General features: G+C 37.2%; 1 protein-coding gene across 1 annotated transcript; it reads right to left on the bottom strand.

Annotated features, from left to right (window-relative positions):
- Positions 1-1,695: 1,695 nt before the first annotated feature.
- Positions 1,696-24,430, bottom strand: WDR41 (WD repeat domain 41). The gene is made up of 13 exons (XM_065861041.2): positions 24,304-24,430; positions 20,354-20,469; positions 16,182-16,230; positions 14,166-14,297; positions 13,735-13,797; positions 13,128-13,239; positions 11,743-11,805; positions 10,711-10,821; positions 9,310-9,494; positions 7,425-7,546; positions 6,329-6,417; positions 4,504-4,637; positions 1,696-2,626 (listed from the first exon to the last, which is right to left on the bottom strand). Exons 1-13 carry the CDS (start codon positions 24,352-24,354, stop codon positions 2,474-2,476), a joined length of 1,380 nt encoding a protein of 459 aa, XP_065717113.1. The 5' UTR covers positions 24,355-24,430; the 3' UTR covers positions 1,696-2,473.
- Positions 24,431-25,001: the final 571 nt, after the last annotated feature.

Below are 25,001 nucleotides of genomic sequence, written 5' to 3'. Positions count from 1 at the left end.
AATCAAAACTATTTAAAAAAGAGCCAAAGAGAAATTGGTCCCTGCAGCTTGTACTCAGGTAGCCAGAAATGCAACGCTTGCTGATGAAGACAAGCTGAAACAATGCGGACTGACAGGCAGAAATGCTTAACCTGCCTTCCTTCCCCAGGCTTCATACCACATACCCAAAGGCATGTTATCATCAGTTGTAATCCAAATGCTTTTCCTATGGTGGTCTATAGAATAGCCACCCTGAGCAAAGAACACACAAGATTTAATGCTGATCTAACCTTCCTGAATTTCAAGGAGAGGATAATTTAACATTTTTTCCATTTGTTTTGTCTTTTTGAATCTCTCATTTTGAGCTCTACACTCAAATAAGGTTAGTTGCACAAGTTGACTAAAGTGGGGGAAAAAATTACAGCTCAAAATTTGGGGGTCACAGAATCACAGAATGGTTGGGGTTGGAAGGGACCTCTGGAGATAATCTAGTCCAGACCACATGCTAAAGCAGGTTCACCTGGAGCAGATCACACAGGAATGTGTCCAGGCAGGTCTTGAACGTCTCCAGAGGAGACTCCACAGCCTCTCTGGGCAGCCTGTTCCAATGCTCTGGCAGTCTCCAAGTGAAGAAGTTTTTTGTCCTATTCAGATGGAACCTCCTGTGCCCATTGCCCCATATCCTGTCACTGGGCACCATTGAAAGGAGTCTGATCCATCCTCTTGACATCCACCCTTGAGATATTTATAAACACTGATGAGATCCCCTCTCAGCCTTCTCTTCTCCAGGCTGAACAGACCCAGCTCTCTAAGTCTCTCCACATAAGAAAGGTGCTCTAGGCCCCTCATCATCTTCATAGCCCACCACTGGACTTCCTCCAGTAATTCCTTATTCTTTTTCCCTCTGCCCTGCTTTCCAGGAAAGATTATGGTCAGACTCGAGGCAAAGCTTGGCTTCTGGGTGGTAGAGGGAAGGCCAGAACCCATGGGGGGTGGGGAAAGGCAAGTGTAAAAGGCTCCTTGGTTTCTTCTAGGAAGCTGGGGCTTCCTTCTTTTGTTTTTGCTTGTCAGGATCTGCTTAGCCTTTAACTGCACTTACTGATGCTGCTGTATCTTAAGTCCAGAAATACAGCCCTGTAATCTCCTGTACTGGAAATGGTTCTTATTGATTGATTGATTCAAACACATATAACACTGAAAAGCTGCAAGAGACTTACTCCTAAACTGTTTAACTCCCAGATCTTCTGAGTGGACCTGAGGACAGTGGCACCTTCTTCTACACGGCTTCATGACAACTAAGTTACAAAACTCTCCTCTAGCTTCTCTCTGTTCAAATGGTGCTTTACAACTCATCATCTCATCCTCAGTTCTGGGTTTAACTTTGTGTTCATGATTTTTTTGTTGTTATTGTTGTCATTTCTTTTAGCCTTTTGTTGCTTTCGTTTGTGGTTTTTGTTTTAGTTTGGGTTTTTTTCCTGCTCCCATTTAACTTGCAAATTCCTGTTGGTATGTTAGACTTGAAAAACACCTTGTGTACTTCAAGGATTTTTATTTTTAAATTCTAAAATACTATTTATCCTTACCAACTTTGTGCAGATTTCTCTGGAATCGAACTTCAGCTGCAAATATAGTATTAATCTAGCACAAGTGTTCTGCTAGTATTAAATACATCAACTGCTACCGCTTAAGAAAATATTTTACATCCTGAAAACCCACTGTAAGGTCAGTGCTTTTTATTAGATACAAATTAATTTGATAAATGCATTATGGAAAGACTAAGCTAAACCAATCACACTGCATGCTAGACATGTTAATGGTGCTGTATAAACTCCCGCAGTATAGATTAACCCACAGTGAAAATGCAGCTACTACAAGCAAGGATCATCTATATATCCTGCTTTACCAAAAATTAAAACCTGGCAAACCAATATTGCCTGCTTTTCTTTCTTGCTCTTACCCTTAGTGCAGGGTAGTAATTTCAGATCTTAAAAAAAAAAAAAAAAAAAAAAATCTCTTTGAGAACTGTTTCTCTTGGAGTTTTTTGTCAATACATAAATCTGAGCCATCCGTGACTGAAGTTTACCCTCAAGAAATGAATTACATATAGCAGGAAGCCTTTCTACACATAACACTGTGGAATGCCCCCAACTGCTTTAGTTATTATCCATCTAGGGATTTTCACAAATCTTAATTTTGACATCCACCCACTATACTTTTAAACATTAACAATAATATTAGAAATTATTTAATGAATCACTATCTTCAGTCTTCCAAGAGAAGACCATTTCTGCTGACAGAGTAAGCCAATTAAGTTTCAACATGCAAAATCCTCCTTTGAGAAGAGTATTAGCAACTAATAAAAATTTCAATACAATATATGGCATTAAGTGTAAACCTTACCGGTAGTCACGTTCTCAGTAGTTCAGACTTTATTTTTCACACTCACATTTAACACACACCCAGTTTATACATACATAGCCTGTATTTCAGCAATTTAAGATCCAAGCTGCAAATCACCATTTTGCGACAATTTTTGAAACAGCGTTAAACTGCGAAGTCTAGATTCTCGTGCACCATCCTTCCACAAAATAATGAGGTGGTCAGCAGAGCACGTGGCCAGTCCCAGTTCACCAAAGTACAGGAACATCTGCAATGAAATCACTGCTATTACCATGATGCCCATATGAGATTGCCAGCTTGCTTAAATGCTCAGTGTACAGCTGGACTAACAAATACATGTGTCTGAAATTGTCCTGCTTGCACATAGGGATGCAAAATTACAATGTATACTTTCCACATGTTTGTTACAAAATCCCTACATGAAAACACCTCTTAAACAGCACTTCACACTGAAAGACCTCTCCTTCAGGAAAAGCAGTAAAGCCTTACAGATAGAGAAGCTAAGGTACAGAACATCGAAGAAATTTGTTCCAAGTCAGCAGTAGAATAGTGAATAACTTGCATGAACTCTGTTCCCCTGGTTTCTTAGGAACAGAAGCTACTGTTCACTTGGGTACGCTGACCCCTTTCCACACAATACCACAGGCTACCATCACCAGGGCCAGACGGATCAAAGAGTAAACAACTCTGACAGACATCAGCATGTGTCTGGTCACACAGGGGAAGCCAAACCAGCAACAGCTGCAACACAGGAGAAAAGTACAGCAGCAGTGGAGTGATTTTGCAAGAACAATGGAGTTGAGAAGTCATGCATGTAGCCATCCCTGACTTGGGAAGACCACCACAAGGCTGCCTACACCTAGGCACTGACTGCAGTTCAACACAACAGCCAACAGAACCAAGTCATGTGATGACACTATGGCATGCCTCCAGTGTCCTAACTCGTCAGCTTGTGGAAGGGATCTGCACAGGGGAAGCATTCAGGCCAAGGACTGTGCTACAGCCCACCTGAACTGGGAAAAGCCACCTACTATCTATGCAGTCCAGGTAGAAATACTCTGGCCAAGCTCACATCTTTGACCATAACATTTCATCACCATGCAACATTTCCAGCCTCAACTGCTCCATTCTGCCCATAGCTTAAAACCAGAAATTTCCATATGTAGAATACTGCAGAAAATCTCACATCCACCATCACCTCAGTTACTCCTTGGCTCTGCAGCATCCCAGCAAATAACAAACATGTGTCTTTCACCTCCTTTGCTGCACCTCTTGCTGAATTACACACTATGTGCTCTTTCTTAGATAGCAACTATCCATACTGATAATAGGGCCTCTTTGAACAGTTTTTCCCAAAAAAAAAGATGGTAGAGAGGAGAAGAAAGCCTTGCAGAAATCTCCGTAGCAGAAAGGTTCACCTTAGCTACTAGTGAAAAGCTTTCAGTTTTTCAAAATAGCAGTTCTGAAAAACCACTCAGTCTCATGAATACTTGTGAGCAAAACTACTCCAGAACTACACTGCTCCTCCCTACCTGCCATTTCTCCTGCTCCTGCCAAGAATGTATATAAAAGTCCACTATAGGAAAGTGATTTGTTACTTAAATGGCTTTGTCTAGTACAAAAACGTGTGGAGGGAAAAATGCCATTTGAAACATAAAACATACTCTGTTAGGCAGACAGAAGCACAGAATGGTACCTAGTATAAAATTGAAATATCTCCCTAAGGCTCATAGCACAAAAGGCTAAGAAAGTCTTGCATGTTTGTTTTTTTTTTTTTATATAAGCCCTCATTTAAGTTAAGAACTTAAGATGAAATCTGGAAAAAACAAACCATTCCCAGCATTGTTGTTTGCAAGACCTCATCAGATTATCTGTACCATGTACATGTGTGTCTGCACACACAGTCCTCAGGTATCAATGAGTATTTGAGTTCTCATTAGAACTTTAAGTCAGTATATATTATTGTTTTCACACTGAACTAAATACACCACATAATCAACTTGTTCCCAGCCTCCAGAGGCCAGACAGTCAAAAGTTACAGCTTCTTAAGAAACACTGCAAAAATTACATCAGAAAGTGAAATTCACTCATGAAATTCACTTGTTCTTATGAGAGCTGACCTACCTGCACAGCTGATGAATGACCAATTAAATCACCAACCAACTCCAAGAAATACATAGGTGTATTCTCCTGCATCTTCTTAGCAGCTTGGTTTGCCTGCTTGTTTGCCCTTCCAAATCCCCACATATTGAAAAACCCTGGAAAAAAAAATGGCAGAAAACAAATACAGTTTATTTCTTATATCTAAAGAGAGAACTACACAAGTCACTTAAAATCTAAAAGCAAGACAGTTTGCATGGCAAAGTGACAGAAGCATTGTGCAGCACAGCATTTCTACATCTGGGTTATTGAGTGGGGAAGGAAGCATAGCTAGTTTGCCTTTTGTCTTTACTAGACATAACTTAGCAAACATGTTGAACTACTCACCTGGATGATACAATATACAATTGTCCTCCTAAACTGTTACTTGTGCACAGAGAAATGAGGTACCAGTCTCTATCCTGTGTGTCCTGCAGTAAGGCGTTAGAATGCTGACCTACAAGTAGGAAGCAAGTTTCTGACACTGAATTGCCTGTTTTTATACTGTCCACTGGCTTTCTCCTTCAGGTTTAAAACTATCAGCCAAACTGGAGTGTATAGATAGTACTCCATATGTTCCATTTAGATAAGAAGAAAATACACATCTGTCACACAGCCTCCAGAAGAACTATGTAATAATACTGACAGAAGTAAGAAAGTTTGTTTTTGTACACAATGCGGTTCAGACTTCCTTCCTAACCCTTCCCTCGGCTCCATCAGCACACAAAACAAGAAGTGTGCTAGACCATGGCCCTGGTGCAAGCGAGATAACTGGAGAGATGAACTCTTCTTTATTCTACTCTACTTTATTCCTTAGAAAAAAAATAGAGCAAATCCACAGCAGTCTACCTACCTCACTACTGCATATGGTTGCTTTCAAATGTCTCCAATCACAGAAGTTATAAATTTCCAATGTGAAACCAAATACCACTTGTCAAAATAAGAAGCAGAACTGTGTATAATAGATCAGCTGTCACCAGCAATACAGAAAGCAGAATATTTGTGAAAAAGTGTTTCTAAATCACCCCAGGCAGCAACAACATACTTGCAAAAATTACCATCAGCAGGTGAATAGCCAAGTAGACAAGATACATTACATTATTCACAGCTCAAATTAAAAAAACTCCTACAAGAGAGAGTAACATCTCATTACTGTTCTCAGTCCATGATACTAATAATATTGTCCACAGTACCTGTCTAAGACCACAACTATTAATGCCCAGAGAAGCAAGTGCTACACAGGCAGGCTCTGTACTTGGGAAAAATGCTTCCTAAAACACTAGTAGCTAGCCCTAAGGGCTGCAATGCTCAGATGTAGTATGTGAGGTTGGATACAGCCTCAAATTGAGTCCCAGTGTTATTCCAAGTTAAGGAGGAGAGAGGGAAAACATTTTTTTCTGCCAGCTTCTGATCTGCAAGCTTCTCTTTAGCTTTCATCACAAGGTCCTGCAACTAGTTATTCTTGCATGGTGGAGGATCCAGCACTATTCAGTACAAGCAGAAGTAAATCAAGGTTTGTCAGGAGAGGTCATAATTTTTCTTAAGACAGCTGATAAAGCTGTAAACTCTAAATAAGCCTTATGGCACAGAACATCTTCAGCTGGACCTTCTAACTTCCCACAGCAGATCTCAGAAGGCTTGTGCACCCATGTCTTTTTCAGTTTCCCTCCCACACCTGTTATCAGTTGCTTGAACACAAGACATTATCTCTTCTTACAAAGCCTGTAAGTCTGTATTCCTACATGGTGAATACTGGGTTTCTTGTTACCCTTTTCTAAAGGTTCTTTTCACCACCCCACTACTAGCAAACCTGTTGGAACTGGTTCAGGTGGCAGCTGCTGCTTTTCTCGGAGCTCCCAAATGCGCACACTGCCATCTTCTGAACAGGAGATCAGCTGCCTGTTAAAACAGTTGATAAGCATCACCAGCCCAAATACTGATCTGTGCAAGTCACCTTGTGATGGTTCTATAAAAGAGACAGCAAGTGCCTCAGGTTCTACAAAAGTTTGCTAGAACTCTCCAATGTAGCAGGACATCCAGATGTTCCATATAAAACAAGGCACATTTTTAGCAGGACAAACTACAATGGACTTGCAAAATAGGTGGAAAAAAATTACACATTTTCAACCCCATTTAAAAAGCCTACCACTCTGTAAAACAAACAAAACCCCCCAAATCTAAACTCTGCAAACACAGTTCCCTAACTGGCTTCCATAACCTTACTTTCATTAAGCAAAACCGTATTTTTTTCTTATGGAAAAATAACAAAAGGAAAGATTCTCCTTTTTGTCACATGTTTAAAACCGTTTAGAACGGCACATGCATTTGCAAGATCTGGACCCTAATTTTTATCTTCTGACAGACTTTTGCTCCATTGAACAAGAGTACGAAGAAATCTAACAACACAACTGTTAGATTATATATATGTAGCATATTGTCCAACTTGTCCATTGAAATAAATTCCAGTTAGAAATTCGGCACTAATGAGCAAAGGCTGGAAGTTATTTTTTGTTAAAACATTTCAATTGTTATAAAATATTTAGTGAAAAATATTTACTGAGTATGCCAGAGGCCTTTGCTTTATGGAAGTAAAATGCTACTAACCTGTATTTTCACAGTGCAGGCAAAAGTGCTTTATCAAGTCTCATTTTGAAAATAACCATGATATTTTACTCTGAGCCTGTCCATCAAGCATATTGGATTACAAGTTTTTTTAAAACTGAATTAAAACAATGCATTAAAAAAAAAAAAAAATCAGATCAACAAGCTCTATCTAATAACAACAGATCAAACTAAAGATCAAGTCCCTGCCCAAGGAATCAGATGTAGCTCTGCAGACTGTCTCTAGTCATCTCTCAAGTTCTACATTTCTTTATTGCATTAACAAAATGTACCATGACTCGTACCTGTTTGGAAGCTTCTCAATGTGCAGTACAGAGGAGTCGTGAGCCGTTCTCTGGCAAGCAATCACACGCTTCATTTGAAGATTATATACGTATATGCCTTTCCCAACAGCAGCAAACACACACTGGAAAGAAAATTCAATGGAACAACTTACAGAAACAGATACTGAAAGATCACTCTGCGTGTAATAGATTTCCAGCAGTACTATGATGTCATCCAGCCCGCATTATCTAGCTTGTTTCTGTTCTTGTGTTACTGCTTTATGCCAAACATACAGTATCAGCAAGTTATAGAAAAAACATTGATTCTTTTTTTTTTAAATGAGAGATATCCTGCTCTACTCCAAAGAGTTTTTAAATTTCTTTATTTTCATCCTGTACTTACAATTTAAGCAGAAACCAGTGATATCAACACATCAACACATTTCCTTAATTAAAAATTTATGTTCTTACACTAAAATAATGCTCTGTGTTTTGACAAACTCTTGCTTTATCAACAAAGACTGAGAATACAGGAAGCTGTTCTGCATTTTGCCGCCTTTTTAAAATTTAACCGAAGCCGTACAAAGAGGTATTGCTCAATCATTTGGGCTATACTGAGTGTAGAAAAGGAACTCTCTCACAGAAAGGTATTAAAAAATACTGCAAAGATCTAGAACAATTTTGCACTTTCTATTTCAGGGCATAACACTAGAATCACTTTTTCTTTCATCATTCAAAAGTCTCACAATAAATAAAATTCTGCAGCAACTTGTTTAGTTCAGTCCCGTGAACGGAAGAAAGTCCTCAGCAGCCTCAGATTCCACATTCAATATTTAAACTATTTCTGAATTCCCAAAACTATTTTTCCCTCCCTTAAAACACATCTTTTGTAGCTTTCAAGCAGGGAATCAAAATGTTTTTAAGCCAATATAGAACTTTTCCTGAAGAGGATAGGCTTTTTGCTCCTTCTAGAATGAAGCATCCACAACAAAATCATTGGAAATTCTACCTTTAGAGACAACAACACCTCCTTCCCCCAGCACCCACAGCCCACAATGTTTCTCTCTCCAGTATTTTACGAATGTTCTTTTGACAGACAAATGTGTCTGCTGACTACTTGGTCCTCAGCCTACACTCAGGTTTTTCCACAGCTTTTATTTTGCTACCACTCATATTTCTGAATCTGTTTCTAAGAATCCGTTTCTTAATTATTGCCAAGCAAAGGCTCCAAAACAGAATCCCACTGTACCCTAACTATGAAACGTCTTTTCTTTTGCCACTAACGGTAATATTTCACAAAAGTAAATAACAACCTGAGAATTTTTACTTTTTCCTGAACAATAAATGGGTTCTGCCTGAGTATTCTGACAAAGAACTCCTGAATTACCTCCAAAGTGTGATTAGAGTAGACTGAATTTTGCACCCATATTTGTGCTCTTTACAGTTAAGGATAGCCCATCTGAACAGAAGCACAAATGTTTATTTACTACTAAGAACAGACATATGTCTATTACTTAAGTCACTTCATAGTACCCTAAGTTCAAGAGGCGCATTTATGGTGGAAAGTGCATTTCCAGAACCATGGAATATGAAACATGTATGCCATCAAAACATGTAACTCCTGTTTATATTTCTCCAGTGGTACTGTAAAGAACTAATAAGTCCTTGTCAGTCAAAAATAAATACTGTTGAGATGGTCCATTATGTCAGTTCCCACACCATCAACGTATTATGCCTTCAGTTAGATCAATGACCAAGTTTTTAATATTAAAAAATGTATATAAAAAGTGTTGTTGTATAAAAATAGTGTGCACATTTTAAATAAGCAAACTGAAAACCCTTGGCCTTCCGTGGTAAGTTCATGCTAGCTCACATAAAGTAATTTACTCTGTTTAAAGCTTTTTACCTCCTCATCGGATGTCAGGTGTTGAACACAAGTTTCATTTGGGCTTTGGGATAACTTTATTTCTGTCTGTGCACCTGGATTGACAGAGGAGTCCCAGAAGTTGCACTCAGATGCCTGTTCTGTCCAGTCAAGTGCATCCCAAACTATTAACTCACCCACATGAGAACCTGTTGCAAAAGTCAAGTCTAGAGAGGGAAAAAACAATGATATTAAAAAGAAATATCCATTTCACAAAAAGCTACAACCCTAGAAAGTTGTGAGCTCATTTTCAAGTGAAGCTATGTAGAATATGCAATATGTAACTGACCAGACAAAAACCTCTCCTTTAAGTAAATACATATTTTTTTACCTAGCATTGCTCAGGTGAGCAAAAGGAGATGGGCTCTCTCTTGTAAAATTAAAATTAGGACCAAGAACATTCACCAGCCACAGTGCACAGTACAGTATAGCAAAGGCAAGGAACACCACCAGTAGTATGTACAAGCATTTAAAGTTAATTTATTGCGGACATGCAAAACACTTCTATTCCTTGGACAAGTAGGTACACCTCAGACACAGAAATACTGATCAGTAATAAAATGGACGACTTAATGGCAAGATTGAAGTAGCTGCTTGTGACTTTGTTAAACACACTTGGAAAGGAATTTTTTCAATAATACTTTATGCAGATAGCATACTGTCTTTTTAAGTCTAGTATTGCTCCCCGTTCATAATCAAAACAGAGAAAATAAGAGCAACAGGAAACCCTAAAAACAACTACCAAGTTTTCTTCTTTTCAGTTTCATGTTAGCTCTGTACCACAGCCCCCTTGTGCTGAAAAGGCTGACACAAATAAGTCCACAGACAAATATACATTATCACACTGGGAATAACTTGTCCTGGACTCTGGGAGTGCTTCATAGAAAAAGACAGGGAAGAACAAAGTAGGGGTTGATACCTGTAGCAGAGTAGACAGAATTTCAGGTAATAGCTCAGTATTGCCCTAATGAGCAGCAGAGACTGCATCAGAGCCTCTAAATAATGGCTCTACATGCACTTTGGGACTACAACTGCAAGGGACTTGGCATGGTATATTCCATTTTAAGAATCGGAAGAAACATGAAGAAACAGCACTTTAAATTTTCCCAACAGGAAACAGATGCAGAGTTCCATTCCCATCAATGATGCTGCCTCTTTTGTGCCTCTTCTACATTGTAACCTGCCTGGTTTCACTTTATTCTTGATCCATAAATAACCCCATTATATTTTCACATTTCACTATCTTTGCAGCTACACAGGAAGGTACATCTACTAGTTATGAAGTTTCACTCCAGTTTAAATTTTTGTCCTAATGAAAATGCCATAGTTTAAATATCCCCCTGGTAACTAACAAAACTAGTAACACTATAAAACGACTCTTACCATTGACACTGACTAATGACAAAATGTTATCCTGATGGTCAACAAGGCGTTTTACTTCCAGGACATTCCAACCTTCAGACCCATAATTTGAAGGAACCAACCTAAAAATTACTTCCAAGATAGAGAGAGGAATTCTCTAAATAAGCTTTAAAATTCAGAATAAAATGTAGCTATGCTTAAATAAAACATAACATTTTCAAAAAGACAAAAACTAACACATATTATAAAAGGGACAGTACAAGATGTGCAAAGCCATTTATTACCACTTGTAACACCAAAAACATAGGAATAAATTTTGTCAGTGTTATTATTAAGGCCTCTTGCTACAGTAACTATAGGGTAAAACATTTCAGCCTAGTTACTCTGAAATTCAGAGGACTGGTCAACACCTGAAGCTGCAGAAAGCAGAAGTGAAAAGTATTAGACATCTTTATAGATAAGCAAACAAAAAGCAAAAGGTCTTCCCTAAAGGCTTGTCTGATCGAAAACTATAATACAAAAGGATACAAAATGCTCTAGTAAGGCAATCAAGATCACCAGGAATTAAGACCTTATTTTAACCAGTCTTGGAATTTCTTTTATAACTCAAGGGCACTACAAAGGAACTGCACAAAGTTCAGATTGAAGTTTACATTGCATACCAATGTCTAAACACAAGAAGACTGTTTTTAATTTGATCCTGATTCTTTGATGAGAATATCAGATTGCTATTTTTCAGCTAAGTGGTTAATCATGTTGAGCAAAGTCTTTTGTTTTGCTGATTCCGTGCCTACTTTTTCTCCTGGATTTTTTTCCATATTCTGAAATTTCACTAATTTTACAAAATGCCCTTATTTAAAAGGCTCTCCACCAACAGCTAGATGACGATTTACAGTTTGCATACACAGAAAACCCTGTCTCCAAATGAGCAACAGAAACCATCACATTGTACCCTTATAGTTTTGGATAGTGGAAGATCAGCAATATCTAAGGTCCCTGATCTTGGGATAGGAGGCTTCAGAGAAACACTTAACAGAAATGCAACATACTCACTTAGCTCTTTGCCAACAGCTGCTGCAACACAATTTTTGGGCAATTCAATCAAAGCACTGATACCTTTGAAAAAATAAAGGGGATAAGGGACAAAAGTATATTTGTTGGCCACAAGAAAACACAGCAAATTGTTAATTCCTTATTAATAAAGTTCTTCATAATCCTCCTTCCACTTACAAGTTATCATCAAAATAAAAGCACATCGCATCAAGTGAAAGTTAAACGGCATTGGAAGCAAACAGATTACCTTAAGTGGAGGTAGAGTCAGGAGTTTTGGTCCTGAATCTAGCTGAACTCTGAATGTCAAACTTGAGGTGAAGCTCAGAGTAAATAATCTTTTTATTCTACAGTTAAGATGTTCATGTTGTAATGCTGGACAATATTAAGGACACTGAGACTCTAAACATAGTCAGTGCCAAAGTCATTAGATACTGATGCTACTGCAGTATGCATAAGACTAAAATATCATGTAGAGCCAGATGAAGAAGAATAGATCACAAAATAAATGTCCAGCTTGCTGTTACTCTGCCTTCATCCTCCACAGAATTCCCCCATTCTGTGCTGTAACACCATTAAAGGAAAATTCCCCAAGGAATAAGCAATCTGCACATCCTGTTGACACCCTGTACACAAGTTTCAATAGCACCTCATGCTAAACTTCCACCTCATGCACCACTTCCAACTCGTATTTGACACGATATTTTGTATTGAACCAAGAGAAGTATTAATATCCTCAAGGATTCAGAAGGTTTTGCCTATCACTGCTTCATTCTATGACAAAATAAGGAAAATATTGGTCCCATTTTTAATGCCATTAACAGATTCATAGGTATCTTTGTAAAGTATGGCAATAATAATCAACAATTTACTTTGCATCGACAGATTATATAAAAGCTTATTAATAAAAAAGCATGACTGACATTGAGATCCAATTACATTTACTGTATTTCTATCAAAACCTGCATTTTCTACATCAAAAGTACTGATCTTAACAATTAAAAAAAAAAATCTTTACTGCTTTACTACCACAAATCTTTACTTAATAATAATAAAACTCCCACTTGTTCACAGAGAAGCCAGTCAAAGGATCTGGCTTGTGTTACAGTAAATATGTATAAATCAATATCCAAGGACTAGCCCTGTAAGTTTGAGGTAATGTACAGTTACAGAGATTTGACATATTTTAAAATTCACACAGCACAGGAGATTAAAAGCAGTCTTAATTCTGAAACGGTTAAGTCTGACATTTAAAAAAATAGAGAGTGGCTCTAATACATAATGTTATCATTAGAATTAAAGAGAATTTGCCAAGTTGGTTTTGCATCATTATACAGATCCATTTCACTTGCACTTTAACAGCTATAATGAGTCATTTACATTTTTACCTGCATCAGTAAGATGACTGGTCTTACACAAGAGATCTAATTTTCGGTTCCAAACACACAGATCACTCCCTCCAGACAACCATACATCCAGTCTTTGAAGAACTGTCAAACACTGCAGAACAAAAATCAGATATATGTCCCCTGCAAAAGTTCTACAGGGAATTTCTCAGTGAAATTATCACGAGCTTTAGCTAGATAAAGCTGTAAGTATTATGAAATACAGTTCTGAGGTGTCACTTTCCTGAGAAATAAATTTAATTACATACCATGTTACATTTTTCTGCTGAAAAACAGATTTTTCAGTGATTTTTTTTCTACTATCAACACTCAATAAATAGTTTAACTGTAGATTGAAGTTTCCAACTCAGTAACAAAATCAAGCCATAAAATGATCTTTTTTCTACATCCTTTCAAAAAGAAAACTGAGGTATTAAGGGTTCCAAAAACAAATTAAGAAACATGGCCACTTCTCAGCCACTCATTATGTACCTGTTCTTAAACCAAACTGCTGTTTAACACAACTGTCCATATGGCCCAATGAGCAATAAATAATAGAATTATTGTATATAACAAAACAAGAGACATACCTAAGGTTTCCTCAGCTTACCTTTACAGTAGAATGGAAACATGACACTTTCTGAACCTGTCTGCCACTAGTGCAGTCCCAAACCTGACTTTATTCATTAAGGAAACTGAAAGGTTTTTATATATTATGAATGTAACTGCTGTGTTTGTAACTAAATGGCAGATTGTGAAATAGGTATGCAGAGACTCAGTCTCCTAAATCCTGATTGTCTTCAATATTTGGCCAAAATGACATATTAATAAAGGTCTGTTACGGATTCATTTTTGTAGCAAGGATTGCATCCACTTGTGAGCAATAACTAGGAAAATCCTAGTGTGTAATCCAATTAAACCTACCAGATATTAACAACCAAAAAACTCAAACAACCTGCAGCCTGCCTCAATGCTACCTTCAAAAATATAAACCAACAGAAAGCCCATAGAAATTTGAAACCTCTCCAGATCTAAGGATACAATAACTGTTCTATCAGCTGATGCTGTTAAAATCAAATGTTTTTTTTCTTCAGAAGCATCTGGTAAAGAAAATGGCGCTATAGCTGTAATTTTCTGTGTATGTCCATGAAGTTCAAAAAGTTTTTCTCCAGTCTGAAAAATAAAACCACAGAAAACTAAGTGTAAAATTTGGAAAATGCCTACTGCAGTGTATAACATAGGTACAAAATTACTTTTGAAAGCAAGAATATCTGAGAGTCTAAAATCTCCCTTTCTAGTGTAATTTATGGATTTACTTCTTATTACCTTCAATATTGTTCAAGATCTCACCCGGAATTAAATAACATCTTAAGTGTAAGTGTAAAGGGGTAGTACATAATAAAAATCACTCTAAGGGTAAAACAAACAAAAAAAAAAAAATACAACCTATCAAACAAGCAAATACTTCTCTAAAAGCCCTTAGGAACTAAATTCTGTATTAAACTCATTTCATTTCAATTCAAATATTGGTCATTCAGCTTTTTTAATGGATACTACAGTAATCCAGATCTGTTGACAAACCCTCTCTTGAAAATGTTGGGGTTTTTTTAATTTAATTATTATAAAAACCTGAACTATATTTATGGCAAACACAGTGCTGCCTATTTCCTGACAGCTTTTTTTAGTATGTATATTATCTATAGCTTCAAGATAGTGGTTTACATAACTGCAGCTACTTCTGCTCTCTTTAGTTAGACGACAAAACCCTACAAACAGAAGCATACTCGCATTTTTAAATATACAATCAAAGTACAGGGTAATTATAACTGTAAACTTCTTTACGCTTGTGGGTTAAGTTTCTAAATTAAAACTACAGAGGACTTGCTTTAGCAAAAACATAATAAAAATCCTACAGATAGAAAATGGAACTCAGTTTCTAAGCTGGATACCTAAATGGGTTTTACATTCATAGACTGCTCAGAACACTGAGTTGATATACTCATATACATGGTTTTGAATATCAACTTGCTTTTCCAAATTATAGAATTACAAAAGGTCTCCAACAACAGCAAAGCACTAACTGAAACCGCTCAAAAGAGAAGTTTCAAGTTCTCCCTTCTGTATTTTAAAATCAGGCCATCATAAATGTCACACATTTTTTCAGAAAGTTTTTAAAAAAGTTTAAAGTCTGAGATCTTTTTTTTCCTCAGTTTGAATGTTTGGTATTCACAGTTTCGACAGCACAGTGTCTCCCTTTTAGATTTCATATTGAACTATCTAACTTGTATACTAGCCGTCCTTAACAAAGGTCTAACATGCATCCCTAGTCTATCATTTTATTGATACAGAGACACAGAGCAGAAGAGCAGAACAGAACACTGTTTCCATTAGATGAATTATTATTAATTAATTCATTATTATACTAATACACCTAATGTCTTAGTAAGGTTTTCAAAAATTATAAGATGATCTTATCATGGCAAGCAATTAAGGCTTTTTTTCTGCACTGCACGAAATGTTTGACTTATGCTGACTTTGGTGTCTTTCCAATACAGTTTTTGTCAGTTCTCCAGTTAGTCTAATCAGTTATACCACAAAAAGGTATTGCTAATAGAACCACTGAAATGTATTTAAAAACTTAAATCTATATATTAATGTCTGCAGGATTGGGACATTGTTACATATTTGTTGAGTTAGTAGTCAACATTTCAGTGTTTACAGCAAACACCAAACATTTTAAAGGAAGAATTAAACCACAAGTTCATACACACTTCTGCTTTTCACATAATTATTTCATGTCAAATCTTTCTAAAAATCACTGTCTTCCCAAAACATTCTAACTTCCAGAACTTATTGTTCTCTTGGGTTCACAGAATTTTTACCTTCATAGTTCCCCTTTCTAAACAAAGATTTGACAGACTCCCTACACTTAAACATTTTGAACAGTAGCTCTGCAGCAGTTCCTATTTATTCTGATTTTTTGCTACTAGACATTTCTAACTTTCCCTAACTTTTACCCGCTCCATAGTACACAAGCTACCCCCCAAAAGAGTTAACCTGAGCATTCCAAAGAAATACAATTCCATCATCTCCTGCAGATGCAAACCTGAAATTAAAAAAATAGTAATAACTTTAAAAGCTGTGAAAACATCAATGTAGCATAAGGTAATGGAAAAGCAGCAAACAGTTATGTAAGAAAAATATTTACAACATATATCAGACTCTGGCTTTAAAGAATAAATATGTATTTGCAAATCCCAATTACAGTTTATAAACTGAAGCCAGTACATATGAAGAGGTGTTTATCAATACATACTTACATAAGAACAAGGCTTTAGAATTTCAATATATACTATTATAAATAGACTGCCACATTACTGAACCAATTCTCTTGTTAAAAAAAAAAAAAAAACCAGAAAAACAAACAAAAAAACCCAACAACAACAAAAAAGAAAAAATATCTTGCACACTTAATAACAGCGAAGTCCAAAACCAAATATTATCGGTCAGAGCCAACTGACTACCAGACATTTTAAAAGTTACAAACCAGGTTCATATTATCATGTTAATCTCAAATTAACTAAGTTTGACCTACATTCAATCTTTTTCCCTAGGCTAGAGTGAATATCTTACCATCTGCCTACATCTGCACTTTATCACCACCACAGCCACAGTGTAGCTGGAGCACACATCCCAGCTATCCCATTAAGAGCACTATGAGCTGAGAAAGCCTAGAACAGAAGCAACACCTTCCACAGAAAATTGTATGCGGTTGTTACTTGCAAGTATCTACCTTCTAGTTTTTCCCTTTGTTTTAAGCCTTCACCAAGGGTTAAACAGTTCACACTTAGAGAACCAACTAAGATTTCGTACCATGAACCATAAAGTCATAAAGGAGAGGTTATATCACTTCCAAATATTCTTCTTTTACCAGCTGTGAATGGTTTAATTAACTACATACAAATCCTTTCATTTAGAGTCTTTGCCATTACAGCGTTCATGAAACTTTCTTACAGAATAAGTTTTCAGGCATAAAGCCATAGGGTTTCCCCCCACCCCCTCTTTCTTCCACATAACCTCCTGGTTTATTTTATTATAGTATTAAAAACACACACACACACATATAGATATATATATATAGATATATAGATATAGATACAGATATAGATATAGATATATAAAAGCTGTACTTTCTTAATATCTTTCATTATTTTACATCCAATCAAGCCCCTTAATTAAAAAGTCTAGTGGAAAAAACAAACTCCTATGCACACCTGTGATAACATTAATTTCTTATCTTTAGTTGCCTTTTAGCTCTATCATACCTTGTTTTGTCATATCATCAACAATTTAAAATAGTAAGACTATCACAGTTCAGCAATAAGCCTTTATAGCCCAGTTACTTTCTGGAATAGTATTTGGAGCTGTGTGCCACTTGAACAAAATTCTGGGAAGAAAAGTTGTGTTTCAAAGAAGGCATGAGTGTAATTCATCAATGCAGAAGCTCAATAGAGTGCTGCTTTGTGTATTTCCCCTGCACCTCCTAACCAGGATTTCTGTTTAAATATAAAGGTATATTGGGGAGTCAGTCATCCTACAATTACATTCTATTCACCAAGGTGGAGATTCATGAGTCACCTCATTTTTTTTCCAATCAGGATGACCATCATCCCTAACCTTGTCTGTTTCCTGAAGGAGCAAGAAATGGTCAAATGAGCAACAAAAAAGGCTATTCTTAAAATGTGTTATGAACTCTGTTTAGTTTAATGTGTCAAATGCTAGAGTATTACATGTAATTTTATCTCAGTCCATTTTGTGGAAGATTCTTGCTGAGGCTTACCGTTCTTCAGTGATCTCCAATCAATATGACCCTTATTTCATGTTCAGAAAGTACAAGGAAAAATAAAATAAAAAAAAAAAAAAAAAAAAACCACTTTCTGTTACACTTATACAGGATTTATTTAGTATCTTCAAAAACCAATCTGAGAAAATTTTCCACTCACTGGTTTTAGCTGAGCCACTGAGAAAACAAGAAAATCCTTCTGCAAAATTTTCAATAAGATGATATTATCTAAAGACCTGAAGCGTGAAACTTGGCTTACAATAGTTGACAAAAAGCACACAATGGAATAGCTGCAGAAACTAAATAAAAATATTTCAGAAGCTGAGTAACAATACTAATTTTATAAAAAAATCAAGTGAAAAATATTATCAGCTGTTTAACAACCCAGAAACTACCATATTCTTGATAAATAAAACCTTTAAATTACTGTCCAGTGAAGCGACTATTAAACTCCTCAAACTCTCAGAATATTAACCAGCTATGTAACTTACTCCTTATCCATATGCTGTTTTATAACCTATCTTCAATGCAGCCATCCAGGCTTTAGTTTTACACTGATGATCATTAGTTTAGCTTCAATAATTTACCTGCTACCACACAATGAAGCCCAAAATGGTAAAAGATTTCTTTGCATCAGACAGTGCGTGCAATCTAAGGATACTCCGGTATTTCTATAAAGACCAATTACATTTATCAAGTATATGTTCTGGGAAAAGTGTACTTCGAGGAAAGGTTAACTTGTCTGTGGGAAAAAAGGACTGAAAAAAAAACCCACAAGATTCTTCTGTTTCTGTAAGAATCTCCTGTAGGATTACTATAATGTAGAAAAATAAATCTAAAGGCAACGCATGTAGCTTTTCTAATATATACATAGTTATCACATTAAGAATGGAAACTGACATACTAAAAATTCTCCATAGAGTCTTCTGTGAAATGTGTATATATTTATTTACTTATTTTTAATTTACATTTATATTTACAAAAATCAGTAGAAAATAAGATTCTGCAGGCATTCCAAATTTGGAAGAGACCACATGCCTAATCAATGTGCACAGGGAAGAAGAGAACCTCCCTTCATGAAACAGCTGCAAAGATATAAGCCACACTGCTACCCATGTTAACTCTGTGTAGTGTATTAATATATTTTAAATCCACTTCTGTGTCTAATCCATAAAATATATAAATTACTCCAGCTTCTTAATGGAGGGACTCTCACCTATTACTCACATTCTTAGTTTTAAAGGTTTTCTATTTAACTCTCCACATCAGCCAAGAGTCATTACACTTACTGTTGACTAAAGACTTTATAACTTTACTTTTAAGGCAGATATTTATCTCCTCTCTTGCAGCATTATTAACAAGTTATATTAGAGAACATGCAAGGCTAACTTAAGAAAGATAAGAGAGAAGCCAGGTTGTAACATAAAACCATCTTAATTCATTATCTCAGTCACACTTCCAAAGTGGCAATGGTAAATGTAGTGACTTCATCTCTGCTTCATAATCTATCTTTCAACTTTTAGGTAACTCCATCCTCAGAACTTACAATAAAGTTGGACCTAGCTACAAGGATCTAAGAACAGAACCAACAAAGACTGTCATGGAATATTAAAAAAAAAAGTGCAAAAATATAAAAATCTGAAGAGCAAAACAAAGAAATAGGTTTCAAAGAAGTACAACAAGTTGAACAAGACCTAATTGGAGGAGATATGTAATGCAGAAATTACACCTATGCTGAATTTTACTAAGTAGTCATTTTGAATAAAGTGGTGAAAATTTCAAAACTTGAGAAGTTCAGAAAAAAAGTTGCATTAACTGAAGTTCAAGCAAATCAAGCACTAGAGTTTCAGAAGAAAGTATAACAAAATACTAGAAAGTAATAGCAACATTCCATATTGCTGAGAATGTCATGTCCAATTGCTACAGTGTATCTGTAGGAATCTATTACATTGCTTTGTAGAAGCAAAAGGTGAAATAACAGCTGTCCTCAATTCAAAAACATGAAACACACACATCCAGAACAGAAGCAGGCACTACTGCATGCTGTCCTGGGAGAAAGTGTGTGCATGCATGCACAGAAGGAACGTTCAACCCAGGAACACCCTAAAAGAGAAGGGCTGAATTGGCTTACGGCCTTTCTTTCAAACAAGAAACATAACTCCATCACCATTATTTTCTCACAAAAGTCTAACAAGAGAGGCCAAAAGATGTAGTAACATACCAAGAAAAGGGAGTGTTCGTCCCATGCCTTTTTAAACTCCAGGCTTTTTCTGCCCACCCCCACCAAAAATAAAAAGAGGATTAAAAAATATTACTAATTTTTAATAAATATTTTCTGAAGTATTGCCAAGGATGCTGTGAAACAATATGAAATACAATTTCATACCTGCAGTCATCTATTTGCACTAGAAATCGGACTATATCTTGATGACCTTTCAACACAAGGAGCTCCGTGTAAGGATTCTGTATTTGTTCTTCACCAATTGTCTGTACAGATGATTTCTAAAATTCATTTAAAAAATAAATAAATTTATTTTGTACCGACAGAATTATTTTTACCACGTCTTTGCAATGTCTAACAATTGACTTATAGTCTCATGTGTGAACATATAGATATATTTGCAGTTAAGTTTCTAAAAATCATTATAGATGATAATTTCTTAATTATTCCAAGTAAATAATATCTTTCTATAGCATGTATTTCAAATTATAATATAGCATTTTCTGTTTAACAAAAAAATTTTGTACTCCTTTAATCACTGACATAGTGATGAAAACCCAGTTTAGTCATGAGTTGTCATGTGGAGCCAGCTTCATGACTCAGTTCACCATACATTCATTTTTGCACTATTACACATCTTCCAAGAGGTCTGTGAACCTATCATATCTTTCATCTACTGTTCAATTTTAAAATCCTATACAAAGATGACATTTAAAATAAATAAGAATAAATGCTGTCCTGTTACATAATATATAAATAATCTGTCGGGACTCAATTATCAAAATACCAAAAGAAACTGCTTAAAAAAAAAATAGAGAGAGAATGATTAATCATTTTATAGAACAGCATCTGCAATTATTCCCAACTAGACTATTAATTAAAAGAACAATCAATCACTCAGAGCAAGCTGATCACCAGGCAGGGTCAATACAATGTTGCATAGGACTGCAGTTTCAGAGCATGATAGTTCTGTTGATCTCAATCATAATTTTGTTTCAACAGAACACACCTTTTTTGTATTTAGGATTTCCACATTCTAAAACAACTTGCTACTAGACATTATTTAAAAAGAAAAAAAAAAAAAAAAAGGTAATCTAAATAGCTTAGTAGTAACTGAGTAGTAACTGAGTAACTCCTTCTAGATTTATTTTACATCACAGTCACAGTCAATGTCATCTTACTTCCAGGACTCTCGAGAACTTAAACAGAACCTGCACTGTAAACAGTAATTACTGAACACTGTACAACATGCAGCATGCATTAGAGGTAACCCTATGTGAAAGACAAATGTATTATCCTCAGAAACATCAACATTTTCTTGAATGAATAATAAATTATTTTCTATTACTTCCATATTGGTACTCTGATACTACTCTTCAGAAGTTAAGAATGACAAAGTTAATATACAGGGAAAGAAATCTGTTTATTTTTAAAATAAAGAGGTTGTCAAAATGCTAGTTCTTGTGATTTTATCTTGGTTTTGTGCTATCTGATGCATTTCACGAAGCAACTGTTCCTCATTTTATGCAATTATGTGAGAATAGCAGTTCCCATTTTAAATAATGTAAGTAGAACCTGTATAGTTACAAAGAAAAGTTGGATAAATATGGAAACTTGGAGTTCACCTGTCAAAAGCTAAACAAGCCATTCCTTAAAAAGAATGAGAGTCCTAAAAATCCTAAGCAAATCTCAGCATCACCGAATGACATTAACAATACTGCAGTCAGTAGACTTCCATTTTTATTCACTAACAGAAACACACATTCACAGAACAATAGTAACACTGCTTTGAAAAAGTTATAATTTGTAACATTAACATCCCAATTCTATATTCTGTTGCTTCCTATTCAGTACAAAACAGTGCTACTTCTTTTGAATAATGTGTCTAATATTATTTTTTCTGAATTCTAAGAATGCCTGCAAATATTGAAAGGTACAGTGCTGAGGAAGTAATATAGATAACAAAAAAAAAGTTTTTCCCCCAGTACTGTCACACAACAAGCTATGCTGTCTTTAGATTTAGAGTGCTGGGTTGGTTACATGTGCATTCTTTCTCTGAAAAAAATCTATTTTTTATATAAACTATTAATTGAACTACCTTGTAGCAACACCCAAGTTTTTAGAAGAAAAGGCTATTATAAATGCTTGATGCTAATGGAACCCATTCCAAACTTGCAGGCTTTCATGCAGGACCTGTAAGCATCACTTCAAAAATCAGTAAAAAAACCACAACATTCATCTCAGCTCCAGAACTTCCTATAACCCCTGTGACCTGATGCATTTAAAAGTGGCATTTTCAAAAGCAATTCACAAAATATAGGGATGCAAGAGTATACAGACCTACTTATGTACCTATTATAGAGCACGACAAATTAGATTATAGGGAGCATGATGCTACTGCAGTTACACTGTTCCCATTACCAGAGCCACCCTGCTGAAGTCATACACCATCAGCACATGGCAATCAGCTGAAGAGACTCAGGAGCTTAAGTCTAAATGATTTTCAGTTCCATGGTAAAAAATAAATTGGTAAAGAGAAATTCGTATTTCATTAATTTAGAACACCTTTGCCAGAGGCTTTCTCTATTCACCCAGTACAATATCGTTCTAATACATCTGGCTTTTTCATGACTGGCTGAAGCCATAGCACATGAAATCATCACCTTAAGTCCATAGACAACACACTGCTATGGGCTTCCTTATCTAATTCTCTCTGTAGTCTTCTTAAATAATGGTTACCAACATGATCTTTTGATTAACAATATTACCTAATGCAAGAAAGGAAAAAAATAGTTTGGGGACTAAACCTTGTCAATATTTCTTACTCAGTTTTTCCACAGAGAAGCAAAACAATCACCATCATGCAGCAAACCAGTGGTGGCAATGGAAACCCAGGTCCTGTGAATAGAGTTTAACCAAGCTACAAATGGCAGAATGGAAGAACTGGACCACACCCTGACTCATGCCCATGTTTTATTAAATCACAGTATAATCAACCGTAGTCAATGTTTACACTTTGGAGAGGCACATACACCAACGTAGTTTCCCATCTTCCTTTTAAAAATAACTGCACATGAACCTGCTAAATGTGACTGCAATACAACCAACATTTTGACCGATAACAAAAGTCAAACATAACAAGAGAGGCATTTCCAGACACGGTCATTCCAGATGGCTTCAGACTCAAACTTCCACCAAAGTAACTACTGGCATTTGAAACAAACCATCATATTGTCATGGCTTTCTCACACACAGCAGCTGAAATATAATTACTTCCTCATATTTGTCTAGATTACAAAAGCACTAAGTGATGGGAGCGCAGTAACAGTGTTCATTAATTCCTGTTAAGTCCAGGCTGAGAACTTCAGTAGGGTCCTAGGGACAAGAAAATCCCAGTAATATCTCCACCAAATCCAGTAAGACTCTTTTTTCAGAGTATGGCAATAGGAAGGATACCAGTGTTCAGTGCACTACATAGGCCTAATTTATGGATAAGAAACTGAAAAGAAATGCTAGAAGATTACTACAAACTACAACTAGGCTCCATAACTAATAAGTTACTGCCTTTAATTTACATTATCGACGGCAAAGTCCCCAGGGCAGGACTCCATAGGCTGGCAAGTTATACAACATAACTCCCACTCGCCCAGGACGCGCTGAGCCAGAGGGAAGAAGCCTGTACGCTCCTGACTGCGAGGGCTCCCAAGCTCGTGGGTCTGCTTTTGTGTATATTTCACCTCCCGTGTTTCTCTTTAACGAATCTTGTAACTCCTCCTAACAGCCAGGCAGTCTCACAGACTGCGAGCTGACCGTGACGGGGCGCAGGGCCCGGCGCGCCACCCCGGGACAGCAGATCTGCCCTGGCAGCAAGGCCCCGGCCAGCGCGCCCCTTCCTCACAACGCACCACCCAGACCCTGAGCTCCTCCCGGCCTCCCACCGGCGCCGTGCTGCGTGAGAGCAGCTGATCCCACAGACAGCACCTCCGGCGCCGCCGGTGAGGAGACAACGCTCCCGGAGCCAACGGCCCCAACGCTCCTAACGCTCCTCTTGGCCACGCCTCCCGCCGCCAGCTGCTCAGCCCCCTTCCGCCACGCCCGCCCACCCACCGCCTTACCTCCGCCAGGCCCTGCGGCTCCCGACCGCCACCGATCAGCCACCGCAGCATCGGGATCAGCACCTGCGTGCCCGCCACGGGCGGCCCGTCTGCGGCAGCCGACGGCAAGGTGGGATGGGCGGGGCGGGGAGAAAGACCTTCTTAATCGAGCTCGCCGCGGAGCGCAGCCCTTGAGTGGGCGGGGCCGAGCGGGGCCTAAGCAATCGATCGCCGAGTGGGTGTGCTGCCGCCGCCGCGGGGCGCTGTGAGGGCGTGGCGGGACCCTTAGGCTGGTTCGCATGAACCTGTGGGCAAATTCTACAGTTATAACTGCCAAGTGTATTAATTACGTATGACAGACAAAATATTTACTAGATTTTTATGTACCACATCTAGAATATTGTGTCCAGTTCTGGGCCCCTCAGTTCAAGAAGGACAGGGAACTGCTGGAGAGAGTCCAGTGCAGGGCAACCAAGATGATGAAGGGAGTGGAGCATCTCCCTTATGAGGAAAGGCTGAGGGAGCTGGGGCTCTTTAGCTTGGAGAAGAGGAGGCTGAGGGGGAACCTCATCAATGTTTCTGGATATATAAAGGGTGAGTGTCAGGAGGATGGAGCCAGGCTCTTCTCAGTGACAACCAATGATAGGACAAGGGGCAATGGGTACAAACTGGAACACAAGAGGTTCCACTTAAATATGAGAAGAAACTTCTTCTCAGTG

Source organism: Patagioenas fasciata, chromosome Z, assembly GCF_037038585.1.
Source record: "Patagioenas fasciata isolate bPatFas1 chromosome Z, bPatFas1.hap1, whole genome shotgun sequence".
NCBI lineage: Eukaryota > Metazoa > Chordata > Aves > Columbiformes > Columbidae > Patagioenas > Patagioenas fasciata.
This window is presented reverse-complemented; position numbering and strand designations above follow the sequence as displayed.